The sequence below is a fragment of the Pelobates fuscus genome, chromosome 8 (genome assembly GCF_036172605.1).
Source record: "Pelobates fuscus isolate aPelFus1 chromosome 8, aPelFus1.pri, whole genome shotgun sequence".
Classification (NCBI taxonomy): domain Eukaryota; kingdom Metazoa; phylum Chordata; class Amphibia; order Anura; family Pelobatidae; genus Pelobates; species Pelobates fuscus.
In genome coordinates this window covers 15,515,611-15,540,535 of record NC_086324.1, presented here as the reverse complement: position 1 = coordinate 15,540,535, position 24,925 = coordinate 15,515,611, and the positions used below count along the sequence as shown (strand labels likewise).

At 37.8% G+C, this 24,925-nt stretch overlaps 1 protein-coding gene across 2 annotated transcripts in view; it reads left to right on the top strand.

The window, feature by feature from the left end:
* IHH (Indian hedgehog signaling molecule) overlaps nucleotides 1–24,925 on the top strand; it is a 59,871-nt gene that overhangs the window by 21,288 nt on the left and 13,658 nt on the right. Inside the window, exons 2-4 of one of the 2 annotated variants that reach the window (XM_063429294.1) lie at nucleotides 10,936–11,197; nucleotides 14,992–15,166; nucleotides 18,809–20,162. In XM_063429294.1, the coding sequence (XP_063285364.1) occupies nucleotides 10,936–11,197; nucleotides 14,992–15,166; nucleotides 18,809–19,067 (696 nt within the window). In that variant the 3' untranslated portion in view covers nucleotides 19,068–20,162. Of the gene's footprint in view, nucleotides 1–10,935; nucleotides 11,198–14,991; nucleotides 15,167–18,808; nucleotides 20,163–24,925 lie in introns of those variants that run through there. The other variant, XM_063429293.1, reaches the window with a different exon arrangement.

Sequence of the window (24,925 nt, the reverse complement as noted above, 5' to 3'; positions counted from 1 at the left end):
TATATTTTATAGTATGATATGTGTGTTATAGTATGATATGTGTATTATAGTATGATATATGTGTATTATAGTATGATAGGTGTGTATTATAGTATGAAATGTGTGTATTATAGTATGATATATGTGTATTATAGTATGATAGGTGTGTATTATAGTATGATATATGTGTGTGTGTGTTATAGTATATGTGTATTATAGTATGGTATATGTGTATTATAGTATGATATATGTGTATTATAGTATGGTATATGTGTATTATAATATGATATATGTGTATTATAGTATGGTATATGTGTATTATAGTATGATAGGTGTGTATTATAGTATGATATATGTGTATTATAGTATGATATATGTGTATTATAGTATGGTATATGTGTATTATAGTATGATGTATGTGTATTATAGTATGGTATATGTGTATTATAATATGATATATGTGTATTATAGTATGGTATATGTGTATTATAGTATGATAGGTGTGTATTATAGTATGATATGTGTGTTATAGTATATGTGTATTATAATATGATATATGTGTCATATAGTATGGTATATGTGTATTATAGTAGGATAGTTGTGTGTTAGAATATGATATATGTGTATTATAGTATGGTATATGTGTATTATAATATGATATATGTGTATTATAGTATGGTATATGTGTATTATAGTATGATAGGTGTGTGTTATAGTATGATATATGTGTGTGTTATAGTATATGTGTATTATAATATGATATATGTGTATTATAGTATGGTATATATGTATTATAGTATGGTATATGTGTATTATAGTATGATAGGTGTGTGTTATAGTATATGTGTATTATAGTATGGTATATGTGTATTATAGTGTGATAGGTGTGTATTATAGTATGATATGTGTGTTATAGTATATGTGTATTATAATATGATATATGTGTATTATAGTATGGTATATGTGTATTATAGTATGATAGGTGTGTATTATAGTATGATATGTGTGTTATAGTATATGTGTATTATAATATGATATATGTGTCATATAGTATGGTATATGTGTATTATAGTAGGATAGTTGTGTGTTAGAATATGATATATGTGTATTATAGTATGGTATATGTGTATTATAATATGATATATGTGTATTATAATATGATATATGTGTATTATAGTATGGTATATGTGTATTATAGTATGATAGGTGTGTGTTATAGTATGATATATGTGTGTGTTATAGTATATGTGTATTATAATATGATATATGTGTATTATAGTATGGTATATATGTATTATATTATGGTATATGTGTATTATAGTATGATAGGTGTGTGTTATAGTATATGTGTATTATAGTATGGTATATGTGTATTATAGTATGATAGGTGTGTATTATAGTATGATATGTGTGTTATAGTATATGTGTATTATAATATGATATATGTGTATTATAGTATGGTATATGTGTATTATAGTATGATAGGTGTGTATTATAGTATGATATGTGTGTTATAGTATATGTGTATTATAATATGATATATGTGTCATATAGTATGGTATATGTGTATTATAGTAGGATAGTTGTGTTCGAATATGATATATGTGTATTATAGTATGGTATATGTGTATTATAATATGATATATGTGTATTATAGTATTATAGGTGTGTGTTATAGTATGATATATGTGTGTGTTATAGTATATGTGTATTATAATATGATATATGTGTATTATAGTATGGTATATATGTATTATAGTATGGTATATGTGTATTATAGTATGATAGGTGTGTGTTATAGTATGATATATGTGTGTGTTATAGTATATGTGTATTATAATATGATATATGTGTATTATAATATGATATATGTGTATTATAGTATGGTATATGTGTATTATAGTATGGTATATGTGTATTATAGTATGATAGGTGTGTGTTATAGTATATGTGTATTATAATATGATATATGTGTATTATAGTATGGTATATGTGTATTATAGTATGATAGGTGTGTGTTATAATATGATAGGTGTCCCTGTGCTGGCTGCAGTATAGCACCCCAGGTGTTTTACCATATTATAACATGCAGCAGTTGTGTCTCCAGGTAGCTGGCCGTGTTATTCTATCTGACAGACATTGCCCTATCTCTCAGCATGGCCCTGGCCGCACCCACCTCAGACAGGAGACACTCTTTCTCCATGAGTCTCTCCACTTTATGGTTTACATAGGCCGCCCATGAGGAGCTCGATCAGCCAATCAGCGGAGGCGTCTGATAAATGTGCCCGGCTTGGTAACCAATCAGATGAATGATTAGATATGTAGCCAATGATGGGCCATGCTGCAGCTGCTGAGTCCGCCATCTTGGTACCTGGCAGGGAGCTGGGTTATTTGGTGAAGGTAGAAGCAGTAAGTAGGTAATGAGTTGTGTTAATAGAATGGATCCCCCCAGTCCTTCAGTTTGTACAGCTATAATGTACACAATCTGCCATGTGGTAAGATCAATAATTCAGTATAATCCTATCAATCTGAGTGCTAGGATTAATTATGAGCTGATACTGGGAGCCATGGAAGGGACAGGCTGTTAATATAGATCTGTTTCATGGGGATTGGGACATTTCTGCTTTACACTTTGCATGGTTTGTGACCCAGATCCAAGGGTTGGAGTTTTATTTTATTTGTATTTATTTTTTCCAATAAACTCTAACATTATCCCAGTCCTGCAATGATTGATTTCCACAAATCCCAAATAATCAGGACTATTATTCTGACCTACACATTCACATTCATTGCCCTGTCAATCTGTACATTTTAATTAATAAAAAAAAATGCTGTGTTTACTAATGTGTCTGCTCATTCTGTCCATATCATTATAAGCAGGGCTGGAAATTTCCACTGGTTCACTGGCCTGTGACAAGTTAGAAAATCCTGGTTTACACCGTATGGATTAATAACTATCCCGCTCCTAACTGCTAAACATCTTTAGAATGTATCCAGGCTTGGTGATGTAAATTACCTGTATCTACCTATATACTTCACATCGTATTATTCGGAATTCTCCTGTCTAATGTTTTCTCGCGTATAGTGTTTCCTTCTAAACTACCCAATGTGGCTTTCATTCACTGAAAATAATTGCATTTTTGGCGAAATTCTCCAGCTCAGCTTTTAATTACGCTTAGCCTTATAGTTTGGCAATTCCCAGTTCAGTGGATAAAACTCAGTGACAGTGTGTGTGGTAGGGGCACGGAATATGCTCCCAGCTAAAATCATATAATTTTTTACAACAGGAGACATTTACACACTGTCTCGGTTGCGGATCTGTGCAGTGGTGTGATCAGAATCAACTCTTTAAAAGCCTTGGAGGTTAAAAAAATTTTTTTTTTTAAATTACTGTTTACCGTATGTGTTCTAGGGATAGAGCTTGCGTGGCTGTTGGGGCTTCAACTCTAGAAGTTAAAATAAAGGCTTTAATTGCATCAGACAGCATAAAGTTAGCATAGGTGTAGTTCTACAATAGGTAAGTGCACTTTTGGCCATCCTTGTTCTAAAAGAGCAGTAGTTCTTAACTCCTGTGTTGTGACCCATAATTTGGCACCCATGCTATTTTATTGGGTCCTTATCTGTTGGAATATGCACGTCATACAGGCAATTTTTTTTAATTTTTTTTTTAATATTTTTAATCTTAATTTTAGTGTTTTATGTTAATATCTTAAAGTGGATCACCAAACTAATTGTGTAAATCATGAATGTTTAAATATAGTTGTAAATGAATGAATGTAAATATAGCTTGTGTCCCTTCTAGGAAAGGTTAAGAAACCACTGATCTGAGTTATAGAAAGGAATAAGGTATATTGTGCATGCTGCACCTTGCATTACAATGGACTCAAGTGCTATTTATAGTCTGCAAACAACATTAAAGCCATTTTTCCATTCAAAAGGTGTTCAGAAAAGGTGAACATATTTTTTTTAATGTTTGCTTTGTTTTAGCTCAGAATTAAAACAAAAAAACTGAATTCTAGGTGAAAAGAGCCAAATGTCAATATGTTTACCTTCTGGGTCTGGTTCCAGGTCATCAAAAACACAAACCACCCTACCTGACTTTTACTGCTTCACTTCTCAGGACGGCTGGGTGCCGCTGCTGTCATTAAGTTACCATAAGAAGTCACTGACATTTCAACTGTCAGTGATTGCTACCATTTAAAGCAACAGTAAACATTAACATCATTTTCCATTTGTGTCCAGAAACTGATAAATTGCTGTAAAGCTCACAGATTTAATTAATTAACCTGTCACTCAAAGGATGAGGTGAACATGCACATTTTTGTGTGCGAGTACAAGGTACGTTCGCTCTCGGTTGCGTTCTCTGTCTGTTGTGATCAGAATTAAACCCATGTGGTACCCAATAAATGACTATAATATGGACCAATGTGGCAGGCTCTTCACATATGTAGTAGTATCCCTGGTCTCACTCTACCAATGTCTACAGTACAGACCCACGTGGCAGGTTTCCACAACTATGGTATGAATCCTTGTCTTGCTCTATCCATCCCTGTGGTATGAAACCTGCTTCAGAGTGCGTGGAGTGCCCATGAATGTTCGTTTTGGATCCATTGTGTCCTTATCTTGTTTTACAATCCTTTAGTTTCCTCAGAGTGCTAAGAAAATATTGTAGATTGGGGATGTAGTTCATTTGTCAGAATAACAACAAAGAGACATTTTAATATTGCATTTTCATAGTAAAATAAGCAAATATGATTACCCATGATTCTGCATTCTAGAGCGGCCTTCTTCTAAAATATTATTTTTGATGAACCTGCGTATTAGCTCTTCTGAGTTGAGACTGGTTCATTCGGCAGAAAGTGTCAGCTGATTGCTTTCAGCCAATGAGCTAAGCCCTGCACTGCTTGGCTTACCTTATACAGAGAGCTTGTCTGTAGTAGTGGAGACGGGGAGCAGCACCTGGAATACCCAAGGTAAGCAGTCAAAGTGCTCTAAAATGGTTTGACTGCTTACAATTGAGGCGCCAGGGCACTCTTAGCACCATAACCACTATAGCACACTATGTTGTTTATGGTATTTAGAGTGTTCCTATAAGACAAGCAATATGAGAGACTGCTGAAAGAAGGGTAAGGTTAGTACTGATGGGGTAAACTGTATCAATTACCCATGTCTTTCGTTTCTTATACACCCTTTTCACTAAATGCTGAGTTTTAGCAAATTAAAACCCAATGGCAAAATGAATGCTAAAATAGTAGATTTAGATACATTCTCCAACTGAGCCATGATGACCAACATAGTTGTGTCTGCTCTGAAACATGAGCTAAAATGTAAGCCAACAGCTTTGGCATATTTTCATGTCACGCAACATTGTGACAACAGACAATACCAAAGACAAAATATCAAGGATAGGTGAAGACATTACAATCAATAAGTGATAAGTAAAAGGTTCTAGTGACACCTATAATTCAGATCTAATATTCACGGCATAAACTGGACAGTACGAAATGTTGGGATGGTGCACATAAAGTACATAGGGGCTTCAGCACAGATGCCACATTATAGTGAATTGAAAACAATATTGTTTAATTCAGGCTGAAGTAGCCAGATTGTGACTATAACGTGTTTGCCTAAATATTGCATGGTTTTCAGTTGTATACATTTCAGGGTTTATAAATCCTAAATACTCAACAGTACCAGTCATTGATGAGTCCAGTAAGCACCATAACCACTACACAGTGCATTTATAGTGAGCGAGTCACTTGCTAGTGAGGCTATATAAAGGGTAACAAGAAAAGGCCCGGGTTTTTACAGTGATTGCAATGAATGGAAGTTAGAAGCTAAATACATTTCTGGGGCTTGCATAGAGTGCGTAGAAACACTGTTAGGGTTTACACAGTTAAGGTTGAAATGTTGATAATAAAATGTTTGGGAAGACAAATAGAGAAATAAATCCAAAGATTCAGTCCGGGAGAACATGGGTTTCCATGTTTAGGTTTCTATGCTACACTAGATTCCTACTAATACTCTGCTCTGTGACATAAAATGTCTGTGAAGTGTGCCTCCAGGGCATTTAATGGAAGTTAATGGAATACCTTCACTTTATAGATAGTAAAAGATCACATTTAGACATTTATGTATGTTTGTATGTTAAAGGGACACTAATGTAAGGAATACAAACTTGTATTTCTCCTTTTAGAGTGATCTACAGGCTATTTAGATTTGAGGGCCACCCCAAAAGTCGTAAAATAAAGCGTTTTGCTTACCTTTAGGTCCCTGATGATCTCAATCAAACGTTTCCCTAGAGGGAAGCATCGGTGGGGGCTAGTGCGGATTGATGTTCAGGGTTTTAATGCAGAGCATGGAGATGCTGGACCTTGTTTCTGCAAAGATTGCAGGATTGCACCAGGAAGCCCTTCTAGTGACGGTCTGAGTGGCTGCCACTAGAGGTGGCATTAAGCAACAATGTAAACACTGCCTTTTCTCAGAAATCTTGGTGTTTGCACTGCTCAGCTTGCAGGGACAATCTATGTGCCCCACAACCACTACATTAAAGGAACACTCCAGGCGCAATAACAACTTCATTGAAATTAATGGAGCTTCATACACTAATCTGCCACAACATTAAAGCCACTGAGAGGTGTAGTGAGTGACATTTACCATATCGGTACAATGGCACCTGTCAAGGGGTGGATATATTAGGCAGCAAGTGAACAGTCAGTTTTTGAATTTCATGTGTTGGAAGCAGGAAAAGTGGGCACACTGAGACATTGACTGACAGCTGGGAGAAAAGCCTGCTTTGAAAAAGCTTTTTCTTATTCTGTACATTTGCTAGCCAGACTGCTAGCACAATACAGAAATAGAATCATATGCTCAATCTAATGAGCATACATTGTTTGGGGCATGACAGATGCCCTTTAAGCTGTCTTTAAGACAATCGTACAATAATTCAGATGTGTGGTGATGCTAATGGCCTGGAGGGGTCAACCAAGTGAGCAATTGACCCTGAAGCTAAAGTATATGAAAGATTTGATTGTAACTGCATGCAGTCACAGGGGGAATCGAAAGATATAACCAGGCCTTTATACATTTCCACCTTCACTTTATTTTTCTGTGATCCTTTTTGAGCTTAGAGCAGAGGTAGCAACCCTTACTTCTCTGGCTGGTGTGGAACGTCAAAACGAACAAGGCAATGTTGGGGCTGTAGGTCTTGCAATGTTGGGGCTGTAGGTCAAAAAGTTCATCTACAAATCCAAATCTATAGATGATTACGTGTTTTTGCTAAAATTCCACAGGACGGTGGGAAGTGGAAAAAAGTATTTGTGACATACTCTGATTTGTGATTGACAGCTCTGATTTCCGAGAGCTTCTGCAGTAGCCACATTTTACTTACACATTTGTTTAATTCAAATCTTGTATCTGAAAGCCAACTCTAATTCTGCCTTGTTCACAGACCTGATCAGGTCCCCTACTACTATGGACAAACAAGTTAAAATGTTTGGCTGTGCATGATGGGAGCTGGCTGAACTAGGTTGCTTTATACTGCCGCATATTTCCAATGAGTTAATTGTTTTTGTAAAGTATTGATTGTTGCCGTCATTTTCTCAGCATAGACTTCTTACGGAGCTTGTTGGACTTTTGAACTTAAACGAAGCATGAATGATGGAGACGGGAGTTGTGTGGCTCCGGGGTTTCTAGGTGGGTCTTTGCCTTTAAATATAGAACAAACATAAGGGCTGCATTCCACTTGCCTCAATCAGCACAGGGGTGAGAATGAGGTAGGAGTTGTTGAGTTAACCCATTCTGTGCCAATAGGTCAGCAAAGCGTTGAACCTCCCCTCCAAATAGCTAATGTAACCTGTACATTGTATCCCAGTATACATATCTATTACTTGGTCATATGAATTCAGCAGAATATTATCTGTAGTGACACATTTTTTTACCATGGTTTACAGAAGCAGCATTGGGAAATGCTGTTTGTTTAATACTTTGTTGAAGACTGAAAAACTACACAATTTATAGAAGGTGTAGAGAACTTGTGATTCACTCAGCAGCAGCTGAATTTCAACACCCATCATTTTCACATTGCCTGGGCCTGTTACCAGCCTCCGTTCAGTGACTGCTATGTTGCTGCATACACTCTCACAAGCTCAGCACGAGAATAGTGTGAATTATTAACACTCTGTATTGCCTCTGTTGAAGGATGTCAGGGTGAATGGTCAAATGTATGTGCAAGGATGTGTGTAGCAGTGTAAGTAAATATATATTTTTAATAAAACATGTAGAAACGCACAAAATCCTCTTCAAACAGCTTTTGAAGTCTGAAATATGTGGCAAGTTATGTACACCAGTAAGCCAGGGGTATTTAAATCTGCCCGTCATTGGGGGTGACTGGGCCCACCTACCACTCTGAATCTGTTCAATGAGGTTCTCTAGGATTCTGTGATGGAGCAGTGAGCAATATGGCGTGTATATTGGTGTGCACAGATTTCACTCACTGGCACAGCAGCTATAGGTGATACTTCCATGCTAGTGTCATTGGAATACAAGCTAGAGTCACTTTATACTGATTACCAACCTAGCTGTACATTTACTAGCAATTTGGTTTACACAATGCAAAGATGAAATGGTATGATGTCTTGCCTTATAACTATATGTGGTTCATAAATGGACCTCCACCAAATCTCCCTCACTGTATTAGACCCCTGCCACATTAACAGAGAAATAATTACATGCAAAACATGCTGTCAAACGGCACTTTTAAAATCTTGCAGCCCATGTATAAGAAGCAAATGTCAACACAACTTTGTTCAGAACTGTTTCCTTTAAAGTCATGCCAGTAGCTTTAGGTAGGACTGTGGGCCTTCTGAGAGCTTTAGTTATTCTCACACTGCTCACTGTTTAACGCAAAATGCCGTGACGGTGCCTACAGACTCTTTGCACCATAACAACTACAGCGAGCTGTACTGGTTAACGTGCTTCGAGTTTCTCTTTAAGTTCCTTGAAATCCATGCATATTTCCATTCCCTTCAGGTATTTAGGTTGATCAATGCATTAGGTGCTCTGGCTCTCAAAGTGTTAAGTCTTAAGGATCAGGCAAGACATTCTCTGCCCAGAATTTGTATCTGTTAGTTGTGCAGTTTATGTTGGGCAGGACACTTAGTATCTCATGTCTTATCACATTGCAGAATGCCATTCTGATGCAGCTGTGTTTGCATAGCGCTGCTGTACTTTGCCTAGCTCTAGATAAGATTGTGTGCAAAGGTGAGGTTCAGATCAGAACCTTTTCCTTAATGTTTCCCTTTTCTCTACCCACTTCCTTCTCTTTCTGCTGGCACAGTTTATATCTTTTTCTGGGCACGAGAGATATAGTTTGTCACAATTGGTCTCTATCATTTTGTTTTTTGGGAGACATGCAAATCTGTAAGGCAAAGATGGCCAAAAGGTGTCCCTGGCTGCTATTTGACTAAATCTCCTGTGCTACCTGCCAGCCTTTAAACACCCTTGTTCTATCACTTGGTTAATGCCACAGACAAGTTTTACATTCAGCCTCAGGGATTATGAATTAATGCTCAACATTAAAGAGCCATATATGTACCATACATCTCATTGAAGTGGTTTTGGTACCTGGAGTCCTCTGGTGCTGCCTCACAGTTCGTTGTTAATATACTATTTATTAAACTGTTTAATTCGGAAAGAGGGACTCTAGGTGTTCGCAGCTCAGCTCCTCTATGCTGCTTATGCTGGCATTAGCCTTTGCTGGGATAGGCTTAACTGATTGGCTGAGAGCATCATCTGACCTTATTTAGTTTACTGACGACTAGAGGCGCTTCCAAGGCACTGACCGAGTAAAACTCAGTCATGTGACACAGAAGTCCCACAGGAAATCATTAATTCAATTCAACATTATCCAACATTTGATTTTTCCTTCTCTTGTAGTGACCACTCCGTTGTCACCATGTAACCAGTTTAGCGAAAAAAAACCTTAAAATATACCCGGAGGGTAGTTAATGCATGTCTTGGGTGTTCTAGAAACAGGCGTTTTCATTAGCAGTACTGACCAGGTCTCATCATTACTGACAGTGTGAAGAATTAGGGATGTTTGTTTCTTCCTTTTCTGTTTCTTTACCATGTTTTGGTTTGTAAACATCACCACATGGGATGAAATATTAATATGCTCTTTAATATTTAATACGTTTAGCTGCATGAGGACAGAAGAAGGCTCGTGAATTGGCTGGCATTGGCTCAAACCAAAGATCCCTTGAGCCAGATAAAAAAGAATGCACATTTTACTGTAGACATATTCCTACCAAGTGATATTTAACACTAGGCCATGCAATCATAAGATATCATCTGTCTCAGGTATTGCCTTCCTGCTCTACACTCGCTGAATGCCATCAGAATTATGGTCCAAAAACAAATGGAACACTTTGTAATATATTCCTATGATATCTTATTTAAATAAGGATATACACTTGTATTTACCTAAGCAATTATAATTGTATGTACCACTACCTGTGTTTGAGAACGCTGTTTTTGTTCTGTGATTTGTGGGCCCCTGGGTAATGGTTTCGTTCTTTAGGGAAAGTGGTGATTGCTTGCAAACAGTTCTCAGAAGGATTTTCAGAATTGCCCATAGAGGAAGTGTGAAATATCTTTACTAATGACCAATTTACATTCCTCGTTATGTGTATATCTCACATTAACAATCAAACTGTATCCTGTCCTACAGCAGGTTATTTTCTCTATTACAATCACAATTATATAAATATTTTAATCATTCCGAAATTGACAAGAATGTTTTAAATGCATGCCATGTTTTTCTATTTGTCAGTTAATTTTGGATGGAAAGATTATTATTATTATGTTATTATTTATATAGCGCCAACAAATTCCGCAGCGCTTTACAGATTATTGTGGTTCTAGTAATTTCACATACTCTTGTCTTTCTGGTTACAGCGCTGCAAGGACCGGCTGAACTCTTTGGCTATTTCTGTCATGAACCAGTGGCATGGTGTCAAACTTCGAGTGACTGAAGGGTGGGATGAGGATGGACACCACTCAGAGGAATCCTTGCATTATGAAGGTCGTGCTGTGGACATCACTACCTCCGACCGAGACCGCAATAAGTACGGGATGTTGGCAAGGCTGGCCGTGGAAGCTGGCTTCGATTGGGTGTTCTATGAATCCAAATCGCACATCCACTGCTCTGTCAAGTCAGGTAAGATCAGCATATTCAATATGCCAATCTCTTGTTTAAATTGATGTTGTTGTCCAGTGAGTTACAATTCTTCTCTCTGCTGTAATACTGTCAACCATCTCCTATGTATCTATCCATGGCTGCATATCGTAAATGCTGCCAAGAAACAAAAAGAAAATATTGAAACAAATTAAAATCCGAATCCATTAAAATTAGAAAATTTACATTGGAATGTTACCATGCTTCTGAATTCCATTTTGCACCACTGAACTCTCCATTAGGCCCTATGTATCAAAGCAATTAAATTGTTCTATGTTATATTAATAGCCATACCTTGTACACACAGGCACATGTTGTAATGTAGACAATGGCACACAAACCCTGCCATTAACAGGCATGAGCCGATTGTGTCAATCACCAAACTAATATTATGAAGGGGTGCTCAATCACAAAAAAATAATTATTTATATCAAAGTATTTGTTGCAAAGGGAAGCAGTATCTAGTTTGTATACAATGTAAATAAATAACATAAGCAGATTGCTCTGGCATCACCCAGCTTTCTGAAATGCTGGGATTCGATTCTGATTGGGTAGTTACATTGGCTCCAGGTCGGTATTTACACATGGCTATGCACAAAATGTGTACGTTTATATTAAAGTAATAACATACTACCACAATATTTTAACTTGGACACAGATTGCTCTCAACAGACTGTATATGCTATTACCTTATTTTAGTGGTACTTTGCCTTTGACCCGATCTTACTTCAAACAGTGACCCTTGTGCCAGATCATGACACTTAATGGGCGTAATATTTTCGTACAGTCTTTTAACCTTTCACTCGTGTGTACAAAGAATCCCATAAACCTGATATGCAATATTGACCATTCTTTCCAAATAACCTACTTAACCCCTTAATGACACATGACATGTCTGACATGTCATGATTCCCTTTTATTCCAGAAGTTTGGTCCTTAGGGGGTTAAAGACACAGATATATGCTCCTGTAGCCAGCTTCTTAAAGAAAAACTATAGTCACCAGAACAACAACAGCTTATTGTATTTGTTCTGGTAAGTAGAATCGTTCCCTTCTGGCTTTTTTCAGAGAAAATGCAGTGTTTAAATTACAGCCTTAAGATAACGTCACTGGCCACTCCTCAGATGGCTGCTAGAGGTGCTTCCCGGGGCAGTGCTGCACAGTGTGACTGCAATTGATTATCTCCTCCTTCTGCATGGAGACACTGAACTTTCCTCATAGAGGTGCATTGATTCAATTCATCTCTATGAGGAGATGTTGATTGACCAGGGCTGTGTTTGACTTGAGCTGGCCCTGCCCCTGATCTACTTCCTTGATAGTCTCAGCCAATCCTATGCAAAAGCATTGTGATTGGCTCAGATTTCCACTTTTGATGTCAGCCGAGCAGGCAGCTCATGGACAAAGCCAGCAGCTGCAGACTTGAACAAAAGTAAAATGTTACTATATTTAGGAGGACATGTGGGGCTAATACATGTTTGTGTTCCTGACTCTATAGTGTAATATCCTTATGTAGTGTAATGTACTTCACCTGAATTGGCTACATTTGGAATTGCATATGTTTGAAAACTACAAAACAAAAAGATTGGATGAGGAGCTGTAGATTTTAGAATTAGTATCATGGGGAATATAGTTGATAAAAGTTAGCGTTGTCTGTTCTTTGCCCATGTTAGTCTGCACTAAATCATGTTATGTTAATGGAAATTAGTGTAAGATGATATGGCACTAAATACTAATCACGTTTTATTTGAGGGGTGATACAGTGCTTTAATTTGAGTCTTTATAATTGTACAGCCATACATTTCTGATGTTTGAAAACTACTATCCATTCCTTTATCCCATTTATATGCAAACAAAAAGTTACCTGCCGTTTTCATTCTATATTAGTGTAAGACAGGTTCTAGAGCACACAAGACATGTAACTTTGTAGCAAAGCCCTTCAAACTCTCTGTCAGTCTGTATGAATGTGGAAAGCACGTTCTTATAACAGAGCCAAACATTTTACTGGCAAGATGCAGAGAGATGCGCTGCCCGGCTTAATATTTAGCAATTCAGAGAAACTGGATTTTCAGGCACATTTCACTGTTTTGTTCTGGGGCTTTTTCAGTTTCATATCTATAATACAGAATACAAAGAAAATGGGGACTTTGTGTTTAGCAAACATTAAAACACCACAGAGCAGCACCATAAAATAGCACAGAGACCAAAAAAAAAAACATTAATCAATAATGAAGATGGACAAGGCAATAGGCAACCCATTGTATTCCAGAAAACTCTTACTAGGAGAACATGAATTTGTCATTCTGGTACCGTTTCTACGGATAAGCGTCTGACTATGGTTTCATATTTGCGTCGCAGCACGGACAACCCTGAGGGGCTAAATACGACTTGTGCTCATCTGTATGAAAGCTGTTGAAGTCTCTGATTGTAAAAGCCACTTTTGAGTTGAAACCCTCACTTTCCAGGCTAAAGGTTTTTTTTAAAAATAGGTGGTCACTTACTGGTTTTCATCCTCAAGTTATCTTAATCTGGTCCACTCTTACAAACTTGTCGTTTAGTTAGAAAATACCAATCAGAGGTAACTATGCCTTGCTTAATCAGCAATGTTCAAAGTCTCATGGAAATTACATTAATCTGCCCTCGATTTGTGAATTTTTTAGCTTGTGGGGCTTGGTATCCTGTAAAAATAACCCTGCCACAAATGTTCATTAGATTTCTACCAGTTGTACCTCTACTGGAGTTTTTTTTAGGGTTTACTGGTACCCTAATCGTTGGTTAGGCTGGGAAATCCTCTATCCTCTTCTGTTGTCTGGTTCTACATAGTTTTAAATAACCATTACAGACACGTTTGTATTCAATGCTTTTTATCAACTACACTGCAGAACAAGGAGATAGTAGAAAAAGAGAGGTCTATTCCTCCCCCTCACCCCCAAACTCTATATTATCAATGAAACTAAATGTAAGATGGAAGAGATTCCTCAGTCCCAGCAAACCCAGTGTCCTCTGCACCAGAACAGGGGCAGTGTTTGCATCCAGCTTTGGTATTTATGTTATGTAGAAACAACAGTGAGAAATCTAAGGATGTATGTGCTCTTCGGCTACTCTTTAATGTACGTGTGAATGATTGAGCATATATGTGAATAATTGTGTATATGTGTGAATGAGTAAATGGCACCAGTGTGTTAATTCAGCTTTGTCTGTGGGACTCTGATGTATGCATTCTTGAGTGATATTCCATGTGTGTTAATATTACAGTGTGATATTCTGTATTTAAAATAAAGGCCTATTCACCTGCCCACAAAGACTGCTCAGACAGTAAAGACATATTTCAGATGTTTTTAACAAACAGGAATGAGTTAAGCATAATTAGACAAAAAGGGTTCCTGTTTGCAAAAAGGTCATTTTGTGTGTTGCTGATTATTTTATTTTGATTTTTATTTCTTTTATACGATGTATGATCATCACACACTGTGTGCTTTCTATGGTCTCGCATGAACGCCACTGTTGTGGCTGCCTAACGGACTCAAGAGCTGACATTCCACTATGTTGGTTGACTATGGAAGCTGCAAAGAAATTTGCTGATATATTTAAAGGGAGGTAATCCCTGTTCATCTAGGGTTGTTCTTGTAGTTCCTCTCTTATGATGATCAACTCAGGGGTGCGTGGGTGAAGATCGGCCCCTTTTATTGGTAAGTATGTTTCAGTTCAGTGCTCTACATATTCTCATTTAGGTTAGTTGACTGAGGGTAGCTTATGCCTGTCTGTCTGCTTTCTCATCAGACTCCTCCGTCAGTGGTGTCCAAGCTGCCACACCCCAGAATAATGCCTGGAAGCCTCCTGCCAATAAGAACAGACCTGAGAAAGCTGAAGATGTGTCTGCTGATTGGAGGATGCAGGGGGTGTCTGATGTACAGTCAGAACGTGGGGATGGGGACCACTGGGATAACTACATGAGGTGAGTGACATAACTGCACAAGTAGTTACAGTGTATCAAGCTTCTACAACTGTTCTGAAGCAGACACAGAAACCACGCAGATTGCTACTTTGTGATTACAATTGCTATGGACTCCATATTTATAGTTTTGCTATGGACTCCATATTTATACTTTTGCTATGGACTCCATATTTATAATTTTGCTATGGACTCCATATTTATAGTTTTTCTATGGACTCCATATTTATACTTTTGCTATGGACTCCATATTTGTACTTTTTACTATAATACTGATGGTGGAGGTCAAAAAATGAAAAGGAGAGCACCACTTATGCTCATCGTAATAAGTCTAAAGGCACGTTACTGTTTCAAACAGGCTCTCCTCTGATTCCTAGTCCAGCAGTTTAACAGCCACACTGATCATGCACTAATCACATTTTCATATTAATAAGCTAACAATCTGTCCAACATAGGACATCATTGATCGGCTGAGGACAGGGATCACTTGTAGTGGCTTTCGGGTTCTTCACTAAAGACTTTCAATTATTAAAACTCTTCACATTCAGTGTCACCACACCCAGCATTAGGCTGCCAAATGCAGTGAATGCTTCTCGTTGGATTTAGTGCATTAAATGAGCACAGCAATTGCAATACATGTGCAGTAGTCCCCAAGTTATTCTCTATGAGTACCATTAGGCGGGACAGTGATCTGAAAAATGGCCAGTGCAGCGTTACCAGTGGGTTAAACGGCAGAATTTTGTTTTAAAAGTGTTGGCATAATCTAAAAGTACTAAAGAACACACTTTAACATTAAATAAAATAAATGAATTTTTCATGTTTGAGTGTTCATTGAAGGAAGGATCTGATAATTTTTATTTTTATTTTAGAGCGATGTATGCCAGCCACATTTACAGGGCTATTCACGAAAGTGAGATTCAAAGTGGATTTAAAAGTCAAAACCATCGAATTAGAAAAATGATCTAAGTCAGCTAGGCTTCATGTTTGGTTTCTGTGGCCTAAAACGTGATATTCACTTTGAATAACTATTAAAATCAAACAACATAGATACAATATATATCTGCCTTATCTGCCTCAGGCCTTGCCAAGTAGTGCATGATCAGTAGTGCACTGATGTTATGAAAATAAGAGAATGAGAAAAGCACTATATCCCTGGATTAACCTCCCGGTCGTAGTAGTGTAGATTAATACTGTAAAAATGTGTATTACTATACAAAAATAAATGTAAGAATTATGTTTCACAAGTGCAGACTAGATGGGCCAAATGGATCTTACCTGACATTATATCCTTTATTTATATAGCACTTATAGTTGTGCTTATAAATGTTGGGTTGTTTTTTTTATTTCTTATTTAAAAGTATTTATTTTCTCATACATCTTAGTAACACTGGCAGCAATTAGTCCAAGGATAAGGGGGATATCTATCCCACATTGCTTTGCCAGAATCTCACAAACTGCACAGATTGTATTTAAGATTATTTATGATTACTAGAATGTGTCACTTTGATCAATAAAGAGAGAAAGATCTGAATTCTAAGATCTAAAGGAATGTTCCTTATGTTAACATTGATGGAGTTTTACTATTAAAATGATTTAGTACTTGAAAAAGGCTATTATGTATGTTATTGTTTTTTAAGGTATTCAAAAAACAAAACCATACACAATAGCCTTTTACTATTCTAATTAAGTATTTGGTCAAATCACTAGTTACCGAAAAAAAAAACAATTGTTAAAACATTGTTGCACAGATGTGTCATATAATGCTGAATTCTACAATTCCATAAATATTTCTCTTTAGTAATTAAATAGAATACAGTGAGAAAGCTGCTATTCAGTTGCCAGAGATAAACAGTTCTCTACTCATAGAATCCAGTGAGATTACGTGATGAGTATACTGTTGCTAATGTCTAGTCCCTTCACATGTATAAAACTCTGAGCCTGTTGTATAGGCTTTCCCAGTGATAAATTGTCTGATTGCTGCACATTCAGCATGACACTGGTGTTCATTTTTCTGTTAAAAACATGGTTTTCTTCTCATTTAACCCCTTAACCCCTTAAGGACCAAACTTCTGGAATAAAAGGGAATCATGACGTGTCACACACGTCATGTGTCCTTAAGGGGTTAAGGACCAAACTTCTGGAATAAAAGGGAAAAATGACATGTCAGACATGTCATGTGTCCTTAAGGGGTTAAACAAATTCCATTTAATACACATATGAAACCAAGTGAATGTATCCTCTTGTTTACAGCAGTTTACTTGTTCATAAAGCCAACCTAATTTGTATCATTCCTTGTTTAGCTTCAGTGCACAACGAGTTTAACTCTTTGAGTACATTTGTAAATTCTGCTAGTTATAATTTGATATATATTTGGCAACTCGGTTTATAAAAATGCCCATTAGATTTAAAGTCCTTTACATTCCCATTAACCTGCTGAATTAGTCAGAATCCTGTTAGACAACCATTGCAAGATTTAGAATTCACTTTTCACTTTAGAAACTTTAATTCAGTAATATATTGAGGCAAACACATTTACAATGACTAAAGCCTTAACAGAATAATACAATATTGTACCTCTGATATAACAGATTTTTTATAAATTGTAAGAATACGTGAAAACAGGATAAAATAGTACAATCTGACATTCTTACCCCCAAACAGAAGATGCTATGATAGTAAAGTGATGTTGGTTATATTGAGAGATCAGTGAAGGCTTTATCCCGGCTGTCCATCTGGGTACACAACGAACATATATTCTGTGGCCGCAGTCTGCCTAAAAGCTGCATACTAAATTATTCTACTAAAATGGTCCATCCAGAAACCAAATAGGTATTAAAAACAAAGTTAGATCACTCTGGGCTTGATACGTAAATCAGATTATCTGTAAAGCCCACATAAAATCATAATAATTGTTTACAGGCAGATACATATATGTGTTATGACTTCAGTTAAGTAATCCGTTAGGCATATGCCACTATGTAAAGAAATAATGTTTTATCAAGGGTTAGAATAAAAAACCATTATTTGAAAATATAGTTTAACTGATGGAGTGGGGGATCATTTTCACCTGCATTAGGTCATGTGAAATAAATGATTTTGTATGAATTGTTTTATGAAATGTTTGGTATTAATTGATTCTCATTGGAAATACAATGGAACATTAAGTCATTTTACTGAGCTTGCTATTATTTGATTACACTTTTGTGTACAATCCACTTTCACTCAAAAAGCAGCGTGCTCAACTACTTTCCACAGTAATAATATATTTTTAAAGTTTAGTGTTGATATTATAGTTGTTCCCCTATAGATGTTAAACATATGGGTTTAATATATGTATATGCAATACCACTTCTTTTCTTTTTAAAATGTGTAACCTCTCCTGATTCAAACATAACTAAACCTAGTGTGGATATTTTTGTGTATACACTAAAACATGAATGTATAGTTAACTCAGTTGGTTAATACACCACTGATATTAAAATCTCAGGGTTGCAGGTTTTACAGCCGCCAAGTCCAACTCTTTGAGCTGGGTAATAATAACATCTATAACTCAAGATACATTTGAATATTTGAAAACTAAACACGATCTCAATGTATCTTGGTAATGCTTTGATTATTCATCTGTAAATGTGTTCCTTGTTTCAGGGGTCCTGGGACAGAGGAATTGGGGTCCACTGCTTGGAAAGCTAAAAATAAGAAGAAGAAGAAAAAAGATGGACAAAAAAAGAGTAAAAAGGAAGCCAAAAGGAAAATGACAGATGCAGAAGGGAAGAAATTAAAGAAAAGGAAAAAGAAGGGGGAAATGGAAAATATGAAAGCTAAAGCATTGGGGAAAGAGGAAAGGAGACAAAGAAAGGCTGTAATGACTGGGGAGCAGAAAACAGTAGGATTAAAGCCAGAGTAAGAGATATTATTTTATGGAGTTTGGAGAGAGTGGATGGAGGGGAGGCTGGACCTTCCAAGCACAGCACAGTGGATGCAGGAAGAAGCAGAAAGGATGGAAGAGTAAAGGGTTAAGAATAGAGAAGAAAGAGAGAGCGAGGAACAAGCATGAACTGAGAGAGAAGATAGAGAAAAGGAACTTGTCTTTTAAGTTGAGGTTGTGAGAGCTAATATAATAATGAGATCTTGATTGTAGGATAAAGATGCAAAGCATAGAGTAAAATACAATGTTGCAACATTATGCTTTTGAACTAATCCGCATAGTTGATCAAGACATAGATATGTGGGTGAAACTAGGTAAATACGCTAATGGAAAAAAGGCAGCCAACTGTTCACTTACAAAACATTCAAATCGTTTTTCAAGAGAAAAATATATCACTGCAGTGAGCAAATTTACTGCTCCCTGAACATGTGAGTCTGTCACCAGAAGAAAACAAAAGAAAAATGACACATTTCTACAGCACAGAAAAATAACAAATCATAAAAACAAACATTTATTATAGATTTTCCAAGTTATAAAATTCTAACACACTTCCAGTGCTCCCGCCGCTGGCACCCAAATGACTGATGATAAAAACCCATTGCAAAATGATCATGTTTGCGAAACATTCTCACATCCCTTGTAAGTGTCAGATTTGCTGTGAAGACATGAATGAAGTAGAAAGGCGATTCAATACATTTTTTTTTTTTTTAGAGCAGGAATGTCTGTAGAAATCTGTCTAGCCATTGTTTAACTAAAATACAAGAATGATGGGATTGGCAGTCTGGAAACAGATGTTCATGTAATCAGTTTACCACCCAGATAATATGGTGTCAAAGAACTGACAAACAGGGCTGTTCAACAGGCTGTACCCCTGCTGATAGTGGAGATCTCTGGGTTCCATATTAGCTAATTGCTGAATGGTCACATGATACTCAACACTGTATCACAACCTTTATCAGGCATCCAGACACCTGATTAGACAAATGCTATTATTGAAGACTTTAACGAACAAATGAGCTAATATATTATTGTGTGCAAGTGTATATTTGGATTTTGATGTTTCATCATTCGGTACTATCACAATCATATAATGTATATTTTGCTTCTGTAAAATTGTATAATGTATTTAAAATAAACAGATCTATGTGAACGACAGGCATTGTGTGATGTTTTTCTTCGTTGGTATCTCGAGGGGAGGGGAGGAAATCCTGTGTCGTTTGAGTCGTTGTGGACTATTTTCCCCACTTTCTTAGAGAGCAGAAAAAAATGAATTCAGTGACAAATGTAAAGTACAGTGCACAGAAATGTTTAAAAAATGTTGTCTAGGTTTGCAACACAGTGCGTTTTTTTCACTAAACAGACATTTGTGATGAGTTGAACTGACTTGCAATGTGATGGCAATGGCAAATGGCAATGTGATGGCAGAACAGATTACATGATAATACAGATTGTGAATGGTCCTTCGTGGGTAACATTCCCAGCCTAATCCACACTGCCTGCCTAATTTGTGATTACTTACGTTCTACGAGATTTGTGCATTACTGACTCAACAGTCAGCTGACAAAATTAAGGCACAATTAAAAAGAAATCAAATCCAGCTATTGTGTCGAATTAGAGATATTTTTTTCTTCGATTTGGTTTGGTTTGCCTTAATGACACAAATTGGATGGCGGTAAACTCCAAACTAACTGTGAACTACTAAAGTTTGATTGTGGGTCCTTTAATTGACCTGGGAATCTAAATATCAAATTTTAGACCAAAATAACCAATCAGAATTTTTTATTTCAGCTGCTTTGCAATGTTCTTGTCAGTTTAGGGCGATACCTGGTTGAGTGAAAAAAACATATTCCAATGGCTTTTGCTTTGACAGATATTTGTTATTCCAGTTAGTAAGACTTGGGACACTTTTTCTTCCTTTCATTTTATAGTCCGTTGTTTAACTATATATATATATATATATATACACGTGTAAGGGGCAAATAGCCGTATATGGAGTAAGGATCCAGCATAAGCGTAGGATAGTATAAAGGGAGCAAGTCGGTTGTGGTGTGCCGAGACCGACGATACGGCAGGCCTGTAAATAAAGAGGGCCCACCAAGGAGTAAGAAAGTAAAGTAAATGGAAAGAAAAGAGAAAGTGTTGAAATGAGGAGTGGGTGGGAGGGTCATTCTGATGCTGACCTCAAGCGATATGAGTCAGGTAAGGGGTATCCCTTATATAGGGGAGTTAATTAATTTAAGCCCCTCCCACAAATACAGGCCAAGCGGCCTTAATACTTGTGTAAGGGGCAAATAGCCGTATATGGAGTAAGGATCCAGCATAAGCGTAGGATAGTATAAAGGGAGCAAGTCGGTTGTGGTGTGCCGAGACCGACGATACGGTAGGCCTGTAAATAAAGAGGGCAAAAATGAATAATCAAAGATTTAATACAGTCAACAAATATATACAAATTAACCAGACATTTCCTTAAATGCATTAGAGTATTTAATTCCTGGAAGGATTTTGAAGGTAGGAATCTAGGACCGAAAGTGTACACCATTTGTTGTGGGCAGGATAGTATGTTATCTCTACTGTTGGTGCGTGTTGACTCGTTTCGGAATGTGGTAGAGCCAATAGGTAATGATATATGTGTTTACGTACGTGGGATCGTTGAAGACAATGATCTGTCTGAGTGGTGGTGATAGTAGTGGATTCTCTGGCCTGAGAAAGGCATAAAAGGCAATGGGCATGGCTGGTAATGGCCGACTTGGTAGTATAATTGAATGGTTGTAGATCTAATAGGTCCGATAAGGATGAAAAGTTGGATGGCTATTGGTAATCTCTGATAGGAACATGGGGGAATGGATTCCTGAAAACCTCTGAGTATATTCTTGTCTTGTATGATAGCATGAAGTTATGGTAGTTTTGGCCAAAGGTTATCCTGTGTTGTTGAATGCTTGTAAAATATATAATTAATGGTGTGTGAGATAGTTTAAGGTGGCAAAATGAAGCAAAAACCTAGAAGAAATGTTATGACACAGGTTGAGCTATGTCGTGTTCCAATGAGATTCTTTAAGCCAGGTGAAAAGCTGTGTTATGCGTTCTACAAGTATGGGCCGAAAGTGCTAGGTGGGATAGTGCATGCTATGCTGCATGAGTATGTCTAATCCATGATTTTGTCTCTGGAACGAAAGAGTGGCCGTGACTGTATGGGCGGCTGTAGGAAGCGTATGATGAACATGCCTGGAATATAAATGAGACAATTGTCGGCAGGGATGTATACCCCCGCCTGGTACATGAAAGTAAAAGAAATGTGATAAGTGGCAAACCAAGTGAGTTCCGTAGAAATATCATGACCTTGTGGATGAGTAGTGGCGTTTGTTGATGATATGACACGTGCTTAGTTGTCTGAGTAACAACAAATTGATGACCCTGACCATGATTTACCCCATGCCACAGAAGCTGCTACAATGGGGTAGATCCCCCAAAGGGGCTGAGGTGGTGGAACAATTTCCAAACCTGGATGCCATGGCGAACAGCTCTAAAGCAATCGTTCCTGGTAGATCGCTGCCAAACCCGTGGTAGACACCGCGTCTGACCATCTGGTTGGAGAAGTGTCAGACAATCCTGGAAGGAACATGCTTTTATCATGCCAAGTGGTTAAGAAATCCCAGGTCTGCTGTTGCTGGGGTGTCTAGGGACATCCTCTGATCGTCATGTTGGAAGTGTGGAAAAAAGGGGAAAGTACTCTGGATGTGAAAGCGTGGTCTTGTGGTATGATTGGCATGGCAAAATTAAGGAACCTGGTAGGAATTGTAGTTCCTTGCAGTTGTAAGTACTAAGCAGGAGGTAGTGATTGATGTAGTTGAGAATGTTCCCTATTTGTCTTGTGGTAACTTACTTGTATGGATGCCGACTCAAGTCGTATGCCCAGTAATGTGATGATAGTGTCTGGGCATTCTGTTTCTTATGGGGTACTGGGACGCCCAAGTGGTCAACCAGACTAAGCTGCCGTGAGACTTCTAGTGAAAAATATGTTATATTTGATCAACAAGAAGTCTTCTAGATAGTGTATGACTGTAAGGCCTCTGGATATGTTATCATAACCAGCACAGAGTATCTGCGAATATCGATAGTAGGCTAATCTGTAGCCTGAAAGTTGAGCGGGTAAAGGATTGCCCATTTTATGCCATGTAAGTGCCAGTGTGTAGGGTAGATGGTAGCCGTTTACTGCGTTGATGATATTGGTCTTACTTAACCAAGCTTCAACCCATGCTTGAGTGATAGCTGTAAAGGTAGATCAATGGTGTTGTATAGTAAGGAAACTCCTCGGAGGGTATGAGGGAGTTGAGACTTGGGGTAGCGGAGGTGTGTGGTGCCAATAAGTCTATGGCTAGTCCTTGTTTAAGGGAAGATTCCTTGTGACAATACCAATGTGTTTGTGTTTGGTGACATGCTGTAAATGGTGGAGATTGGAAGACCCCTCTGCAAATGTTGGCTATGAGTGTGTTTACAGCCAATGGTTCTGTTGTGCTGACTGTAAGTGAGGGCATGCTATATTCCTACAAGTCTGGAAGGGTTATGAGTCAGTAGTGTTGAAAATGCATTGGTGTGTACGTTATTTGTAAGTTGTATTGGGACACATGGTTTGTCATGTGCCCTGAACCATTTGAACATATATGCAACAGTCTATATGCAATGCAACTACTCATATCAATTGTCTCTGGTAGTTCAGAGGTGCTGGTACCTGGAGCCTGAGAGTGCTCGTTCATTTGTTTGGGACAAAATCCCTTCTGTATGGGTACCTGCACAAATAAACATCTCTACATATTCAAAATGCCAACCCAACCAAGGGATGGTCAGTTCCCGATTTACCTGGAATCCCTGGATTTGACCATCACAGATACATCGTCATACATATACGTGCAGGGTTAACGTCTTGTGTGTCATAAGAATTGATTGTACCAGGTAACCTTGTGAGGGCTGTGGTGACCGACTCGAGATTGCCAGTCTCTCATAAATTTTTTGGCTCATGAGTTTATGAGTGAGGCTAGCATGGCCTGGGTGTCACCAGAGTTGGTGTAGCTAGGCCTTCCCTTGCCTCCGTGTTGTCCGTTGATGTATGGAGGAGTTTGAATAACTCTGCTTTCCTTGCTGTAGCAGGGTAGGGGATTTGTCACCTCCTTAGGTCGGTGGTAATGTGTGGGATCGTCCAGGATCTGATTGCTTCTGGACTAGCAACATCTCCTCTGCTTGAAGGTGTATCAATTCTAGCCGGGGTGCTAGGAAGAGGTTATTCTTCACCATCTTTTTGAGAAATACTTAAATAACAATAAAGATTGCAATTATTATTTGTACCCAGGGGTCTTGTACTGGCTTGCTAACTAAGCCGTAAGGCGAAACGATTAGGCTTGGTGTTTTTTGGTGACTGGTGAGGCCCTGCTAGTTGCCAAGTGGCTTGAGAGGCTCTATCTATGCTTGGCGCGAGGGGATTTTTTGTGGCCACCGAACTTTGTGGCAGGATGTTGGCCTCTCGGTGACAGTAACCAGAAAATAGGAAGGGGAGTGACAGATGAGGCCCTCTCTATGATACAATGCGAGGCGGCTAGCTCACAAGTGGCCCAAGGGGTGTATGCCTCCGAGTGTGAGGCGGGGTGTTGGCCTTGCAGGACCACTAACTGAAGCATAATGCAGAGAACCCTAATTGCCAGTACACTATTACTATTCAAGGGAAGGTAAGAGATGGATAACTACGTGAGCAGGTGTATGTACCTGGTAGTATGGTATTGAACCTGACAATCCGTATAGTTTTTTTAGTAGTAACTGTAACCTTAATGGATAAAACCGTATGGCATAAG